The 16538-nt window shown below is 40.6% G+C and overlaps 1 protein-coding gene across 4 annotated transcripts in view; it reads left to right on the forward strand.

The window, feature by feature from the left end:
• Positions 1 to 16538, forward strand: part of Ttc29 (tetratricopeptide repeat domain 29) — a 227248-nt gene that overhangs the window by 32503 nt on the left and 178207 nt on the right. For all 4 annotated transcript variants that reach the window (XM_017796729.2, XM_029560809.1, XM_008827488.3 and 1 more), the window contains 2 exons: positions 236 to 459; positions 5576 to 5761. In XM_017796729.2, coding sequence (XP_017652218.1) covers positions 236 to 459; positions 5576 to 5761 — 410 coding nt within the window. The remainder of the gene's footprint in view (positions 1 to 235; positions 460 to 5575; positions 5762 to 16538) is intronic.

Consider the following 16538-nt stretch of genomic DNA (forward strand, 5'->3'; position numbering starts at 1 on the left):
ACCTGCAGAGGCCAGAGGAGTGCAGCTGAGGATCCCCTGGAACTGGAGCTGGGGACAGTTGTTAGCCATCATGTGGGTGCTGGGAACCAAACTCAGGTCCTCTACAAGAACTGTCAGTACTTTTAACCACTGAACCCTCTCTCCAGGCCCTGGACTGCCCATTCTTGGAGAAAGGAAAGCCTGGCGGGTGGGGAGGACTTGGCTGAAACTCCCAGTGTTCTGTTTGTGTCCCCAGCCACAGGAACTCCTATAAGAAGAGCATCTGCGTGGACATGCTGCGTGATGGCTACCACAAATCCTTCTCCGAGCTCTTCGCTCTCATGGAGCATTGGGAGGCCCTGTGGAATGCTGCAGAGGCACAGTCCCTCTTCTGGCTGCAGAGGCCCCTGGAGGAGCAGCCAGACAAGCTGGATAATTTCTACCACTACCTGACCAGGGCAGAGACTGCAGAGAGGAAAGGTAGATGGAGGGTTTCAGGATGCAACCCAGGGAATATTCCAAACTGTTTGTTTGAATTTGATACCTTAAGACAATTTAGCAGGATTCAACTTTGTCGATGACAATTTTATGGAGTAAATGGGCACCAGGCTGCGGAGATGGGTATCCTGATGATGTCATTGGAAACATCTCCAAAATTTTCCGATGGATTAAAGCCTTTGCTATCATTAATCATCCGTCTTCTCTTCATTTTTTCCTGTACAGCATCTGAATGTTGACTTTCACCCATGAGGAATTTCAGAACACTATCGTTTGAAAATTACACACAAATTGGGCATTTATGTAATGGGCTTTGAAGGTTTTGTCATGAAATCCTGTTGGTTTGAATCACAAAATGATAGTAGTGACTAGTGAAAAGACATGAAAAGCCTTCAAGTACCAGGGGGACGTGGTGCTAGACTGAAATTCCAGCACCTGGGAAGTAGGCATCAGGCTAGCCTGGGCTACATAGGGAGGCCCTGTCTCAGAATAAAAGAATAAAAGTTTGCAATTCACAATGGTGGTTGCAATAGCTAATTTTATATTCTACACAAAATATTTCTTTAGTAAATTCCTTTATCATGTTCTAATGTTTTTCAGAAAGTTAATAACTATTTAAAGTCTCTAAAAAATATTTTCATCTCTGCCATCTATATCACAAGACGTATTCCCGACTGCAGGATTGATGTGAAAATACAGTCTTCTGGTGAACTTCAAAACATGATTTACATATATTTCTCAAGAAATAAATTACTGAAAATAAATAGGCTATGCAAATAAATAAGTGCTCAACCCCAAAGCCCCATGTTCTAGTATAAAACCAAAATTCTAAAGTGATATTTCCACTGGAAACAGAATTAACCAATGTAAAATTTGCCCATTAGTCATTTTATAAAGTTGAATTTCATCATGGACACTGTTTAAGCTAGGAGGTTTTCTTTGAATAGAATAAACATGAGCCAAATACCTGACTTGCCATGAAGTATCATGAATGAGTCAACTTGTCCTATAATATTTTGTGATTATGAAGAACCTAAAACACTAAGTTGTCCTTTTTAAGGCAGAGCATATTTTAATTCCTAATCTTTCATTAAAGAAAAGTACATAAACAAAAATACTTCTCCAGTTAAAATAAAAACTTACAAAGTCCCAGCTTGGTAACAGGTAAAGTCCCACACAAGTGACCACAGAAATGAGGGAAATTTCTTCACTGAGTGGTCTGCCCTATATTTCTGGTAGATAAAGCTGCATTTGTTAAATAGGACAAAATTACCTCTTTTTCATCTGTAGGGTTACCGCCATGACTTTTGCCTGGATGAGTTATAGAAAATTATAATTAAGATAAAATATTAGTTGAATGGCATGCATATAAGCATTTATACAATCTTTTTAAAAATAATTCGCGTAAACTTTTTCACAGTCCAGACATGAACTTTATCAAGGAGAAAAATGTGATTTGAATAAAGAATGCCTCAGAAAATAAAATACGCACATTTGCTTTTATTAACTTGAATTAATTCTAAATATTAAAACGTATGTGTTTCAAGATGTGTACTTGTGCATCTAAAGTATAGAAATCTATCAGTGGCACCTCGAGTTTCTATCCCATAAGTCACAGCGTGTGAGACAATTATCCTGAAATAGCCCGTCTCTGTCATCGTTTCTCATTGGAAAGACCATCAGTCTAGGGTCACAATCAAGTTCATTTAATCAAAGCTGGGGCACTAACAGTAGTCGAGTAGGGTCAGTTCTGCCCCTCCAGATTTGTAGACAAGTAACCTAAAGTTTTTTAAATTGCTTTGACCAAACATCTCTTGCTATTTTGTAACAAAGTTGCTTTAAAGTAATCTAGCTGTTTCCTTTTGTGGTTATTTTCCATTGGGTAAAGTATTTCTTTGTCTATGACACAAATATCACATTCTCTATTGTTATGAATAGCTTCTGTGCCATCTGTAATATTATGATCAGGGTCTTGAGCCCCCTGAGGCTGAGGCAGAGATGACAATAGTGAATGTCGGGAAACAGAAGAAATAGATAATGCAAGCATTATTTCCACTTGACGTTTAAACTTTTGACAAGGACTGAGCAGCTATTTTCACTCCAGCACCACTTACTTAGTATATACAAAATATGTCCTACCTAACGTTCCATGTGATATTTGTAAATTTGATGCAAAGTAAAAATGAAAAAAAAATGTTGTCCAGTAAAGTAAGTTTAGGAAACTCCAGGTTAATTAACACTGAATTTAAACGTATTGACTTATTGCAGTACTTATCAGAGCACTGATCATGTTTTTCTGTATTATCTCACTAAAGGAAGAACATTAAGAATGTTTCTCAAATTTATTTCACCAGGCAATCTCTTCCTTGGGGATCACAACATCTAAATAACAAATCAACAATAAATGGTCATCTTCTAATTTTGCTTGCTGATAATTTAGTAGAGAGGGACACACTGCTTACAATGTAGAGCACAGACTATAGCTGTAGAGAAAAACTCTCAACTTCTAAGAAATCTTTGCATACAGAATCCTGTTAGCTTACATCAACACAACTCATTTTGCCTATGGAATGCTAGGAATATTTTATATTAAAGTTTAATTATTAAGATTAGAAAAATATTTACACATATCTCCTGTTATAATAGAGGATTGAAATATTTTACCACCTGGCATCTGAAAACAGTAACTCTAATCAGTAAATGTATAATATTTTATAAAATAGACCTTAATGGTCTGTTCCCACTGGGCAAGAAATATATACATAGAAAGTTTATGTAAAGAAGCATAGGTTTTAGCAATGTATTTTTTGAGTTTTTGTTATTTTGTGTGCATAAATGTTTTGTCTCTGTATATATGCTGCCCCCATGTGGGTGTTTGGGGCTCACAGAGGCCCGAAGAAGGTGTTGGATACCTTGGCACTGGAGTCATAGATGGTTGGTGAGCCACCATATGAGTACCGGGAATAAAACCCTGGTCATCAGCAAGAGGAGTAAGTGCTCTTAATTGCTGAGCCATCTCTCCAGCCCCCTAAACAGAAAAGCCTAAGTTTGAATCCCTAGCATCCATAGAAAAGCTGGATGTGGCAGTATGTGTCTGTAACCCCAGTACAAGGGGGACAGAGAAGGGAGTATCATCAGGGCGTGTCGGCTCCCCAGCCTAGCCATTCCATCTCAGCCCCAAAATGGTGATGAGGTTCAGTGAGAGAGTCTGCGTAAAGGGAATGAGGCAGAGAGGGATTGAGGAAAACATCTCTGGCCTCTGAAAGCATGTGTATGGATGTACACTCATGCACACACCTGAGCATAATCACACATATCCCTTCCACCCCCATACCTCCACCCGTCACACCACACACGCACACACACACACACACGCACGCATATACACACACACGCACGCATACACACACACACATACACACATGCACGCACACACACACACACGCATGCACACACACTCACAAATGTCTTTTAAAACATTGGAGTGGCATATTTATAGGTCTTGACAGCTACAGTTTGGTTCTTCTGAGCCTTTTGATTTAATCTCAGAGGTATCTAAAGGGCAACAGACCATTTAGGAATTTACTCTTCTGGTAGGAGTGAGCACCTAGTGTCAGCAAGTCCTAGTGCATGATCATTGTTTTCTGTTTTTAATTTAGTGTAAGACTCGGTGGCTTACTCCTGTAATCCACTTCTTGGTAGGCAGAAGCAGGAGGACTGCCACAAATTCAAGACTAGCCTGGCTAAAGTAAGAATGAGGCTTTGCCTCAAAAAGAAAGAGAAGGTGGAACAGAAACACAGAGGACCCTACATGTTTACAGACATGATTAACACAGAGGACCCTACATGTTTACAGACATGATTAACACAGAGAACCCTACATGTTTACAGACATGATTAACACAGAGGACCCTACATGTTTACAGACATGATTAACACAGAGGACCCTACATGTTTACAGACATGATTAACACAGAGGACCCTACATGTTTACAGACATGATTAGGGATAAATGCAAAGACATAGTGAGGTCACTGAAGAAGGCTTTAAAGGGTCAAAGCACAGTTTAGGAACCTGCAAACGTCTTCTTCATGTTCGCTATTGCAGAGGGAGTTCATGAAACTGACTGACTGATTCAGTTTAGAAGCATACATTCTGTGTGTGCATATACAACCCTCTCACTTATATACATGCCACTGCATACCATATGGACATTACTTTGTGAAAAAAGAGAAGCAGAGGGTGTATGTAACAAACTACCAACAGTTTGAGTATGTATGTGTTGTCAAGGAAAAATACACAGAAAACAGAAACATGGACGTCTGCTCTCTTAGCATTGTTACAAACTTGTATTGCCAGAAACACTGGCAGGAAAATATGACACTTGCAGATCGTCCTGACCTCCGTTGCTTGTATGCGTCAGCTATCTTATATCCCCCTTAAATTGACCTGATGTTCCTATTTCCGTTCTCTTTTTTCATTTGCATTATTTTTCTCATACTTAAGAAACATTGATTTATCTATAATATCTATAAATAATTTTCAGACTTCCAATGGGAAAAGTAGTCAAGAACACCAAGATCCTTTTTTCTCAAAAGAACTGAGCACCATCCTGTTCTATCTGTTATATAAAAAAAGTCCCATTTTGACTGGTGAGATGGCTCAGTGGTTAAGAGCACTGACTACTCTTGCAGAGGAACCTGGTTCAATTCCCAGCACCAACATGGTGGCTAACGACTTTCCATAACTCCAGTCCCAGGGGATCCAACACCCTCTTCTGACCTCCGCAGGCATTGCACAACATGGGTGCACTTACACACGTGCAGACAATACACTCATACACATAAAATAAAATATTCAAAAGGAAGTCCCATTTCATCCAAATAGTACATTGCTTTGCACAGGTACACATCCTTTAATTAATATAATTGTTTTAATAGTTAAAATTAATTATGCTTTGAGTGTAGATTTGAGTTTCAAAACAACCACAGCTTTAAGAAAAAACTAGGGAACAAATGTTGCAGTATCAGTGTACTGTCCCAAAAGATGTGTCCCGAACCATCTGTCTAATGCACTGTGTGGTGCTTTTCTCTTGAAGGATACTTTGAAGATGTGTATAATAACTTGTACGCTCTGGCCTGTTACTTCAATAATTCTGAAGACAAGTGGGTGAGGAACCACTTCTATGAGCGATGCTTTAAGATTGCTCAGCTGATCAAAACTGATGGTGGAAAGAAAGAAGCAGAGGCACAGGCCCACATGGGCCTTCTCTATGAGGAGGATGGTGAGTCTCCAGGTGTGACTGTGTTGGGGCGTTGGGGGGTATTGTCCTGAGACCAGGCAGCCAGAGCCAAAGTAGTGGTTAAGAAAATGACTCAAATGTAAGAAACCAAGTTACTGCGATCACAAGAGCTTGTGATTAGTAGTCGCAGCTCAGTACTTCTCAAAGAACATTCCTTACAGAATTCTTTGCTGGCCAGCACAGAAGCACTCAGTCTGGAGTTCCCAGCAGCACCTTCCTGTGTCCTTCCCACATCTTCTCATCCTCCACATACCATTCCCAGGTCACATGCTGCACCAATTTTTTTTTTTTTGATGTTTTGTTGTTTTGACTTTTTGTCTTGCTTTGCTTTCATGGCAGACTGTTTTTTTCATTTGATAATAATTAGACTTTTCACATACAAGAATGTTAGGGAAAATGGAAGGTATACTTTGTGATTTTCCTAGTGTCTCACTCCCTCCTATAAAAATGCAAGAACAAGTAAATTAGATTCCATCATGTGATTTTACAATGATTGTCGAAAGAAAAGCTCCCTTAAATAAAACTTTGTACTCGATGCTGTAAAAGAAACTGAAATCTAAACCAAGCAGCTAAACAGGAAGATTTTTATATGATGGTTGGTCAAGTATTGCCTATTAGAATTTAAGAAACATATTTATTGGATGATAGTGTGTAGATAATATGCAAAAAAGTAGAATACGATGATAATATTTTATGAACAAACATGTTATTTGCTCTCTCCAATTCTTTGGAAAGGCAATCAAATTGAAAATGTGTATTATTTTGTAGCCAGGACTGTATAGGTCTTTCTTTGAAACAAAACTAAATTTAAAAAAAATACCTTTCATGCTTCAGGAAGTTACAGTTAAGGTTCGTTGTATGCTAGAGTGTGGAAGACACTATAAGATAATCAGGTTCCATCTAGTGTGACCAGCACAGGTGATGACCAAAAAAGTCAGCCTGCAGTGAGGGATCAGGCAGACTGGGTTCAAGGAACACATGATGGAATTGGGAGGCACTGACAGGAATTTGGAAGATGAATGGAATTTAGACAGGTAAAAATAGTGAAAACAATAGGATTATACTATGTAAAAGGAAACAATACACATGTATCTTAGTTTGTTTCTCCATTGCTGTGACAAAACACTCTGACCACTACCAACCTGTGGAGGAAAGGGTTTGTCTTACATCTCCCAGGTCTCAGTTCATCAGGGAGTCCAAGGTAGGAACTCAGGGCAAGAACCTGGAAGCAGGAACTGGAGCACAGGCCATGGAGGAACGCTGCTTACTGGCTTGCTCCTCTGGCCCCTACTCAGCCTGCTTTCTTATGCAACACAGGCCCACCTGCCCAGGGGTGGCACCACCCACAGTGGGCTGGGTCCTCCCACATCACTCATTAAGAAGATGCCCTCAGACATGGCCACAGGCCAGTCCAATAGAGGCAATTCCCCAATTGAGGCTCCCTCAACCCAGGTGTGTCAAGTTGACACTAAAGCTATCCAGTACAACATGGAAACATAGAGGAGGGACAAGAAGCACAGCCTGCTTTAAACGAAAAGTATATTTTTGAAGTGCTAGGAAATCACAGTCAAACAGAGAAACAGGGATGCTGACACTTGGGGTTTGGGCTTGAGCTTCTATACATATTACATACAAGGAAACATATGTTGTGCGATTCTACCTGGGGTGCCAGCTGTGGGAGGAGGAAAAAGAGGAAGGAGGTGGTTATAAAGCTGCTGCAGTAATATAACTAAGAAGACATACTTGACAGTTATGAGAGCATATTGCATGTTCCCTTGCAATACAACTTATCATACTTCAAAATAGGGAATTAATAAGCAACTTCCAAGCCACAGAGTACCATACAGTCATGAGCTTACAAATTTGAGCAAAATTCATTCAGTATTCAGTGCATTGGTGTTTCCACAAACACTGATTTAGAACCTAGCTCCCAAAGTAAAATAATAAATAAGACCTAACTGTTTCTAGTATAGTTTAGCATGTCAAGGACATGTTCATTGTTGAGTAACCATCTCCAGCACTCAGTCCTGCTAAATTAAAACCCTGTGCCTATAAGCAACCCCATTTTCCCTCCTCCTGAGTTTTAAAATCTCTGTCTGCAGTTTGATTAGAGCATTACTTACCCCATTGTTTCATTCAATTGTTCTTTCATCACACAAATACTGGAATGTCTCAGCCCCACAGGTAGCAACCATGGCGCCATGGCCGGTCATCTCATTTGGGTGACAGATACACAGTGGTTGGCCAAGGATGAGTTTGGGAAGTGTGACTCGGGTGGGGCTGCTATCATGTAACATTTTCAGGCCTTTGTATTGCTCACACTTAGCTGTGTCCCACCCCACATCACTGACAAAATGCTCCCACATCTGTAGTAAAGAGAATGTTTTGGTTTTGAAATATTTTAAAGACTTTGTATCTGAAGTTATTCTAAAATCAGTCTGTTAATTTGCTTTAGAACTGCCTTTTGTCAGATCTAAAAATATGTTTTCTGTGCCCTTAAAAACAGTGCCTAAGTTCTAGAACTTTAATTATAGTATGTATAAACAACTAAGTCCATGTTGATGAAAGTTCTAGAGATTGACTTTGAGTTCCTGGTGATGGTAAAAATGATCTGTGAAGCATTTGCAATCTAGGGTAGAATTTCCACAAGAAGAGTGTCAAATGTATGCAGTTTAAGTGGACAGGGCTCACCTGGCTGTGGGGCTCCCGCGGAGAACACGGTGGTGTCCCTTCCGCACATCTGACCTGATTGGTCCAGACAAGCGAATGGTGGCCCCACACCAACAGCTAGGCGGCAGCTGTGCTCAGGGGCAGGTGGCAGCCCTCTGATTCCATGGATGCCCTTCTTCAGGTTAAAAGAGGATGTTAGCCAGCAGATGGCAATGAGAAGGTTGTTAGGACCCAACCTAGCAGCCCAGCCTGTCCTGGGCAGGGCTCCAGCTCCCAGGGGGAATTGTGTAACAAATGAGGAACAAGAGCAAAAGCCATTGTCAGAGAGATTGGGCACATGGTTGCAGCAAGGGGTAATGTGCAGCCCATGGGCACAAATGTGTCTAGTCCTCACCCAGAGCCGTTTGGCTAAGTGAATCCCAGTAGCCCTGAATCCCAAGTCTCCACTGCCACTGAGGATAGCTGAAGTGCACAGTGTGGTTTGGTTCTTGTTGGGTCAAGGGGAAGCAGGCTGGCTCATTCTCCCGGTCAAATATCTGCAGGCTTATGGAGGGGTCGTAGGTTTGGAATTATCATGAGCTGGCAAATTTTCATAGCAAATCACTGGCAGTATCTTCTTTTAGAATCGTGATCTTATTTATAATAACCTTATCATACAAGCAAGATGCACCAGCAGGCAGTATTCATGCTGCATCCCATGAGCCCTCGAGAAAGCTGTCAAACAGCCAGGAGCAATAGAGGATGTGTTCAATGATTCTGGAGCTTGGAGGTCTATCAGAAGCACATCAGATCCTGGGAGAGACACGTGACCAGGGAAGTGCCAGTTCCTCCTCTGGTATGGGCTGATGTCACGATACACAACATTAACAGCACATACCCTTTCCTGTCCGGCTTTATCGGTGGGGAGTGGGGCTGAAAGAGATGCAAACTGGCACAAGATGTCCCCTCACTGTGGAGGAAACCAGCACTTCCTCCCTTCGTCATGGTAACTTAGGAACTGATTCAAACTTTGCTTCTACAAAAAGATTTATTTTATATTTATGTATCTGTGTGTGTGTACGTGCATTAGGTGCATTGTGTGCAGTGCCCTCAGAGGCCAGACGAAAGCATTGTATTCCCCAAAAGCTGGACTTTCAGCAGGCAGCTGCACATCTCCAGCGTTGGACAAGTTAACCCTTCATTTCCACCCACCTTCCTGTGTCTTGCCTTCTTCCAATAGTTCCAGGAGGTGGTTTTCTAGCACCGTATCCCGCTAACACACGTCCTTCCAGTCTAGCTGCCCAGAAAAGAGATTGGTCTCACAAGGCTCCATGGAAACAAGCTATTCTCTGTGCTTATGTCTAGTGGGTAAAGAGCAAAGCTTGGTGTAACTGGAGAGACAACTCAGCAGATACGGATGCTTGCCACTCAGAGAACTTGAGTTCACTTCCCAGCATTCCCAGCACCCATATCAGACTACTCATAACTGCTTTTAACGCCATCTCTGGGGAACCAACACTCACTTCTGGCCTCTGTAGTCACCGTCATATATGTGCCCGCATGCGTGTGTGCTCACACACACACATACACACACACACACAAATAAATAAATAAATAAATAAATAAATAAATAAATAAATAAATAAATAAATAATAAATAAAATAGAAGACCCAGGTTTGAATCCCAGCACCCACATGGCAGTTAACAACTGTCCTAACTCCAGTTCCAGGGGATCCGACAGCCTCTTCTGTCCTCCTCAAGCATTGCACGACACAGGTGCGCTTACCTACCAGGGAGACCTCACCTCAATAAAATAAAATAATAAAATATAAAATAAAATAGAAGAAAAGTTTGAACCAGTATGCCTTTAATTTTCTCTGTATGGTTTTTCTATCTACAAAACATTTGGAAGTAGTGTTGATTGTTTCTTTAGCTTATTTACTTTCATTTGTAATCCTTATAAGATAAATTTATTGTTTATTTGACCAAACTCCTATGATTTTTAAATCTATGTGAAAAGTATCTATAAAAAGATTATTCTGTAAAATAAAGTACAAATCGGACTTTTAGACGTTGGCGTGTGTTTTCTGATTTACTCTAATCCTGTATTTAGTCTAGAAAATAAAATGAAAAAAAAAACTCTTTGACTATTACTTAAATTAGAAAAGAGTCATTTAAAATATATTTTTAATTACTCTGAGAATTTCATACACGTGTGTAATGTGTTTTGGTCATATCTAGTCCTCTCTTCCCCTCCAACTCCCCTGGATGTCTCCTCATATTCCCTCCTCCCAACTTCATATCTTTTTTTAAAAAAAATATTCTTCTGAGACCAATTAGTGCAGCCTATGTGTGCCTGAGTGTGGACAATCTACCAGTGGCCACACCCACAAAGAAAAATTGCTCTTCTTCCCCCAAAAGCCACGAACTACCAATAGTTCCTCAGCTCTGGATGGCGCTTCTGGAGCCATCCCCAAAACAGAGTCATTTAAACATAAATGTTGCACCTGCATTTCAAAGTTCCATTGCTAGGAATTGTGTTAAAATCAGTTTAATTGGGGCCCAGGAGATGGCTGGGTTCAGATCCTTAGCACTCATGTGAAAGCTGGGCATGGTGGCATGCATCTGTAAGCCCAGTGCAGGGGGAGGTGAAGACTGGTGCTCACTGGTCAGTCAGCATAATTAAACTGATGAGCTCCAAGTGCAGTGAGAGACTCTGTTTGTAAAACTTAGGTGGAGATGGATTGAGAGATCAAGGAAGACAAACATTGTAGACCTCTGGCCTTCACATGCACACATGTGCACATGAACGCACACATAGCACACATATATCAGTTGAATGATGAATTAACAGTGACAGAGCATAAGGACCATGGGTCAATAGATGTCAGCCTTGACACACATCCTCAGATAATGGCACATCTGTCTCATTTTAAAATGAAAAGTTTGTAAGAAATATTTTAAAATAAGCTATAAAAACCAAGTAGGCACTCTGGGTAAATATTTATTGTCTTCCATGAGAAAACTTTGAAACACAAAACAAGCAAGCCAAAAAGTTTCATGAGGGGCTTCGTTGAAGGGTAATTCTGTCCTATCCTTGTGTCAAGCATAGGGTAGATTCAAAAGAAAATAGGACTCAGACAGTGTACTTGATGAGACTGATTGGGGAACAGAGCTCAGCTCTGTGCCAGTCAATGCATCTTACATCCCAGAAATTAATCTTGACCTCTAGTCCTGACATACTGCCAAACTTGGGCTGTCCTGCAAGTTCAAAGCCAACTCTGTGACCTTCAGAATAAAGGTCAAAGATCAAACCTCCCCAAGAGTGAATCTAGAAAGGACTAGAGCTCAGAATTCCACCTTTCTCAAGGGGTTAAGAGGAAAGGAGAAAGCCCCGTTTCCCTGCGTATCAGAAACAAAATTGAGAGATTTGATATGTAGTTAAAAAAAATATTTACTAAAGACCTACTTCAATTAAAGCAGACAAAAAGACATGAAATAAACATGTCCATGGGTTAGTATGATCATGTAAAGGACATTCAAAAATTGGTGAGAAAAGTCACTAAATAGAAACAGGAACCAATGGGAAGTCACTGAATTCAACCAGATAATATGTGTGAAAAGGGCAACACTGATATCTTCAAGAATGTGTGTGTGTGTGTGTGTGTGTGTGTGTGTGTGTGTGCATGTGTGTTAGTTTATATGCACCATGTGCATGCAGGTGCTTGTGGAGGTCAGACGGTGTGGGATCCTCCTGGAGCTGGCAGTTGTGAGTCACCTGATATGGGTGCTGGGAACTAAACTCAGGTCCCTCGGCAAGGCCAGTAAGTACTCTTAACTGCTGAGCCATCTCTCCAACCCCACTAATAAATTTTATTTAGGCACAAGTTAAAAAAACTAAAGATAGGTCATTTTTCCTTATAGTTTTCTAGCAAATATTTATTGTATTCTTATTCTATTCAAGGACCTGGGCCAGGGGTGGTGAATCATGACTGAAAACAACTTTGTGGCCTCTTTATTCAGAGGATGCTATGTTATAAGAAAAGGCAAGTCAGTTATGTAAAAATTACAATAATGTGAATGAGTATGCTGATCACTGGATAGGCACTGTCTATACCAAATTTCAGTTCTGGGGTTGGGGGGGCGGGAATCCAAGTTGTCTGTTTCAGAAAATAGCTACTGCTTGTGAAGTTTCCATAATATAATGTATTTCTTACACTCTTCTTTCATGAAAGTCTCTCAGAAGTCTCCTCCATGCTAACTCAGTCACCCAGTGTGAAAGAAGAGCCAGTCATTGGAACAAAAGGAAGAGAAGGGTTAGCATTAGTCCTTGTCACAGTTTCTAGTGAGCACTGCACATGAAATCTCAGAAACTCAATGCAATGAAGGCCTTGTACAGATTCCCTGTGGGTGCATTAATCTACAAATCGGGGATATCTGATTTGCTCTCCCCAAGAGCATGAAAGCATCTTTGTTGTCCATTTCCACTGCAGTCTGTATGCAACCAAAGACCTCTGCTAAGTCTCTGGAAATATCCTCCAAGTAAGCCACCAGTGTCAAACATCTTTAGAAAGACTCATAATCTGTGTATCCATCAAGGGCATCCCCCAACCTCGTGTTCTGATTGGATCCACAGTATGGCTCTGCTTGCAGAAATGCTTGGTGGTTCCAAATCATGTCAGTATCTTCCAAGACTGTGGAATGTCCTCAGTAACCAATGTCCCTGTAATCCTGCTCACCACCTAATGCTCATGGACCTCCAGGTGTTTTATTTCCTGTCCATGCCCAAGTCATGGACTTGGTGAACTGACGGTGACAGGCTTTCACCTTTTTCTTCCTCACCACAGTAAACGTGGTGGTCAACACTCTTAGACAACATTCTTGTGAGAATACTGCTATGTAAACAAATCCTTTTTCCCCGAGGCAGAAGAAGCCCCATTGCTATTTTTGGTTGAAGATCAAAATCAAACAGGTTAAGGATCAGGTCTTTCCCACCTAGAAAGCACACTGCAATCCAAAATGAGTAAGAGTAATTAACACTTTTTAAAAATGGATAAGCATTATATATTTTATTTTATAAGATTTATTTCACTTTGAATTGTGTGTGTGTGTGCACGCACACATGAGTGCAGGTGCTCAAGGAGGCCAGAAGTAGTGGACCCCCTGGAGCCGAAGTTGCAGCAGTTGTGAGCCACTCACTCAGTGCAGGTGCTGAAAACTGAACTCAGGTCCTCCACAAAAGCAAGTGTTCCTAACATTTCTCCAACCCCAATATTATGTATTTAAAAGAGTAATTTTCTGGGCATGGTGGCACATGCCTTTAATCCCAGGACTCAATAGGCAGAGGCAGGTAGACCTCTGTGAGATAGAGGCCAGCCTGGTTTACGTAGTGAGTTCCAGGTCAACTGGAGCTGCAGGGAGACCTTTTCTCAAAAAAAGGCAAAAAAAAAAAAAAAAAAAAAAAAAAAAATTCATCCAAAAAAATTAAGTGGCATGTTACTGTTAAAATAAAAGTCATTTGCAGGCTGGGTGTGGTGGAGCACACCTTTAATCCCAGCACTCAGGTGGCAGAGGCAGGCAGATCTCTGTGAGTTCAAGGCCAGCCTGGTCTCCTTAGCAAATCCAGGCCATCTGGAGCTACAGGGAGACCCTATCTCAAAAAGAAAAAAAAAAAAGGAAGAAAGGCTACTTTGTTGGCTCATGGTTTCAGAGGTTTCTGTCTATAGTCAGTGAGTTCTGTTGTTTTGGGGACTGTGGCATCACAGAGCATCAGGGCAGGAGTGCAGTGACAAACTGCTCACCACATGGCATAGGAGACAAAGAGGAAGGAAAAGAGGCCATAGCCCTACCAGGGGCACAGTCTGTACAACTAAGCTTCCTCTACTAAGTCTCCCCTCCTGAAGGTTCCGCCACATCCTAATAGCACCACAGGCCAGTGAACAAGCTTTTAGCACATTCTTTGGAGGGCATTTCAGACCCAAATAGTGGAGTTGAGTTCTTAACCCTCGGGATCTTTGAATGTGACTTCAGTGGGAAGCAGGGTTTTTGTACAATAGATGATCAAGTTCAATTGGGGACATTATGGCAATCTTAAATCCAGTAAGACTGTGATATAATGGGAAATTTAGACACAGAAACACCCATGTACAAGGACAGACTACATGAAGACACAGAGAATGCAGTCTACAAAACCAAAGAATGCCCGGGTCTACCGCAGGCTGGGGAGGCCTGAAACAAAGCTTTCCTCACAGATCTCAGAAGCAGCCAAGTTTGAGGTTGTGTTGATTTTGGACTTTTAGAATCTCATGCCCATACATCTCTATTGTCTTTAAAAAATTTTTATTTATTCTTATTGTATGTGTATGAGTGTTATGCCCACATTAAGGAAGTGCAACACCCGTGGAGGTCAGAAGAGGGCATCAGATCCCCTGGAACTGCAGTTAGGTACAGTTGTTAGCCACCATGTGGGTGCTGGGAACCGAACCCAGGTCCTCTGCAAGACCAACCAGTGTTCTTAACCCCTGAGCCACTCCCACCACCCCCACATTTCTGTTGCTTAGCCCACCATGTTAAGGGACTTTGCTGTGAAGCCCAAGAAAGCTAACACAATGTTCTACACACTGTCAATGATTTAAGTAACAAATGTATTATTTCAGAGGAAAAAATATAAAGTATGGAGTGGTCTATTGAGCATTTATGAAGAACGCAATGCTCACTTTGTACTCTTGAAGCATAAAAAATCCATGTGGATAATGTTCAATAGAATACTATCTAAAACAGGCCAAAATAGCTTTCAAAACTCTTTAAGATCTCATACAAATGATCCTTTCTTAGCAGTTTTGCTTTTTACTTGATTCTATAATCCATTATAAATGTGATTTTATTTTTATTCTTTAGCATTTGAAGTGAAATTGATTATCATAGTATTCAGTTCTAAGAAAAAAGGTAGAAACATAATAATTTAATATAACCAAAGATGCCACATCAAAATTGATAGAAATTTTGTTGTAATTTCTTATTTGTCATAGGATAACATTTTCCAGTTTATTAGAAAAACAGCCTTAATAACTAAAAGATTTGCAAAGGATATGTCAGTTTTTAGTGTGGTATTTTATTTTTCCTTTCATTTTGCTAAAAATTAATAGGGACCCAAGTGCTGTTGAGAGGATTTAAAATCCATCAGATGCACAAGATCTCAAGTGAAGCAGCTGCTAGAGAAGGGTGTCGAAGCAGAATGATGGGGGCTTACTGTGTGTTATGCCCTTTTGTGCTGCTAGAACTAGCTGCTCTGTAATGTGCTATTTTTTAATTAGAGAAAAACTAGCAAGTGAAAAAATCTTAGAGACATAATGAAAAAGGATAGAAGGCTTAGGAGGCAGTCGTGAAGACTGGAAGACTGTTTTAGGGCTGGAGAGATGGCTAAGTGGTTTAAGAGCACTTGCTGCTCTTGTAGAGGATCCAGATTCAGTTCCTCGTACTCACATGATGGCAAGCAATGGTTCAGTTCCAGAGGATCAAACGCCCTCTTCTGGCCTCCATGGGCATTTCATGCATGTGGCGCACTTACATACATGCAGGCAAAATACATACACACATAAAATAAATAAATTTAAAGGACTATTATTATAGGTCCAGCGGCATTACCATGAAGTGTGAGGCAGAGTGAATTCCATGTATAGATCCAATGGTCATCACATAGTCAAGGAAGACTGATTTTGCAAGAATTGTAGAACTATGGGATGAACTAAGAATATTAGTGAGATGGCTCAGCAAGTAAAGGCATTTGCTACAAAGCCTGACAACCTGAGTTCAGTCTTCAAGACCTGACATAGAAGGAGAGAACCAGCTCCTACAAGGTGTTCTCTTACCTCCACACATGCACTATGATATGTTCACATGTATACATCCACAATAGATGATAGATATGTAGATAGATGATAGATTGATAGATAGATAGATAGATAGATAGATGATAGATAGATAGATAGATAGATAGATAGATAGATAGATGATAGATAGAAGATAAATAGATGACATGATAGATAGATGATAGATAGATAGATAGATAGATAGATAGATAGATAGATAGATAATAGATGATGGATGATG

This window comes from Nannospalax galili, unplaced genomic scaffold (genome assembly GCF_000622305.1).
Source record: "Nannospalax galili isolate Female #2095 unplaced genomic scaffold, S.galili_v1.0 scaffold1272, whole genome shotgun sequence".
Classification (NCBI taxonomy): domain Eukaryota; kingdom Metazoa; phylum Chordata; class Mammalia; order Rodentia; family Spalacidae; genus Nannospalax; species Nannospalax galili.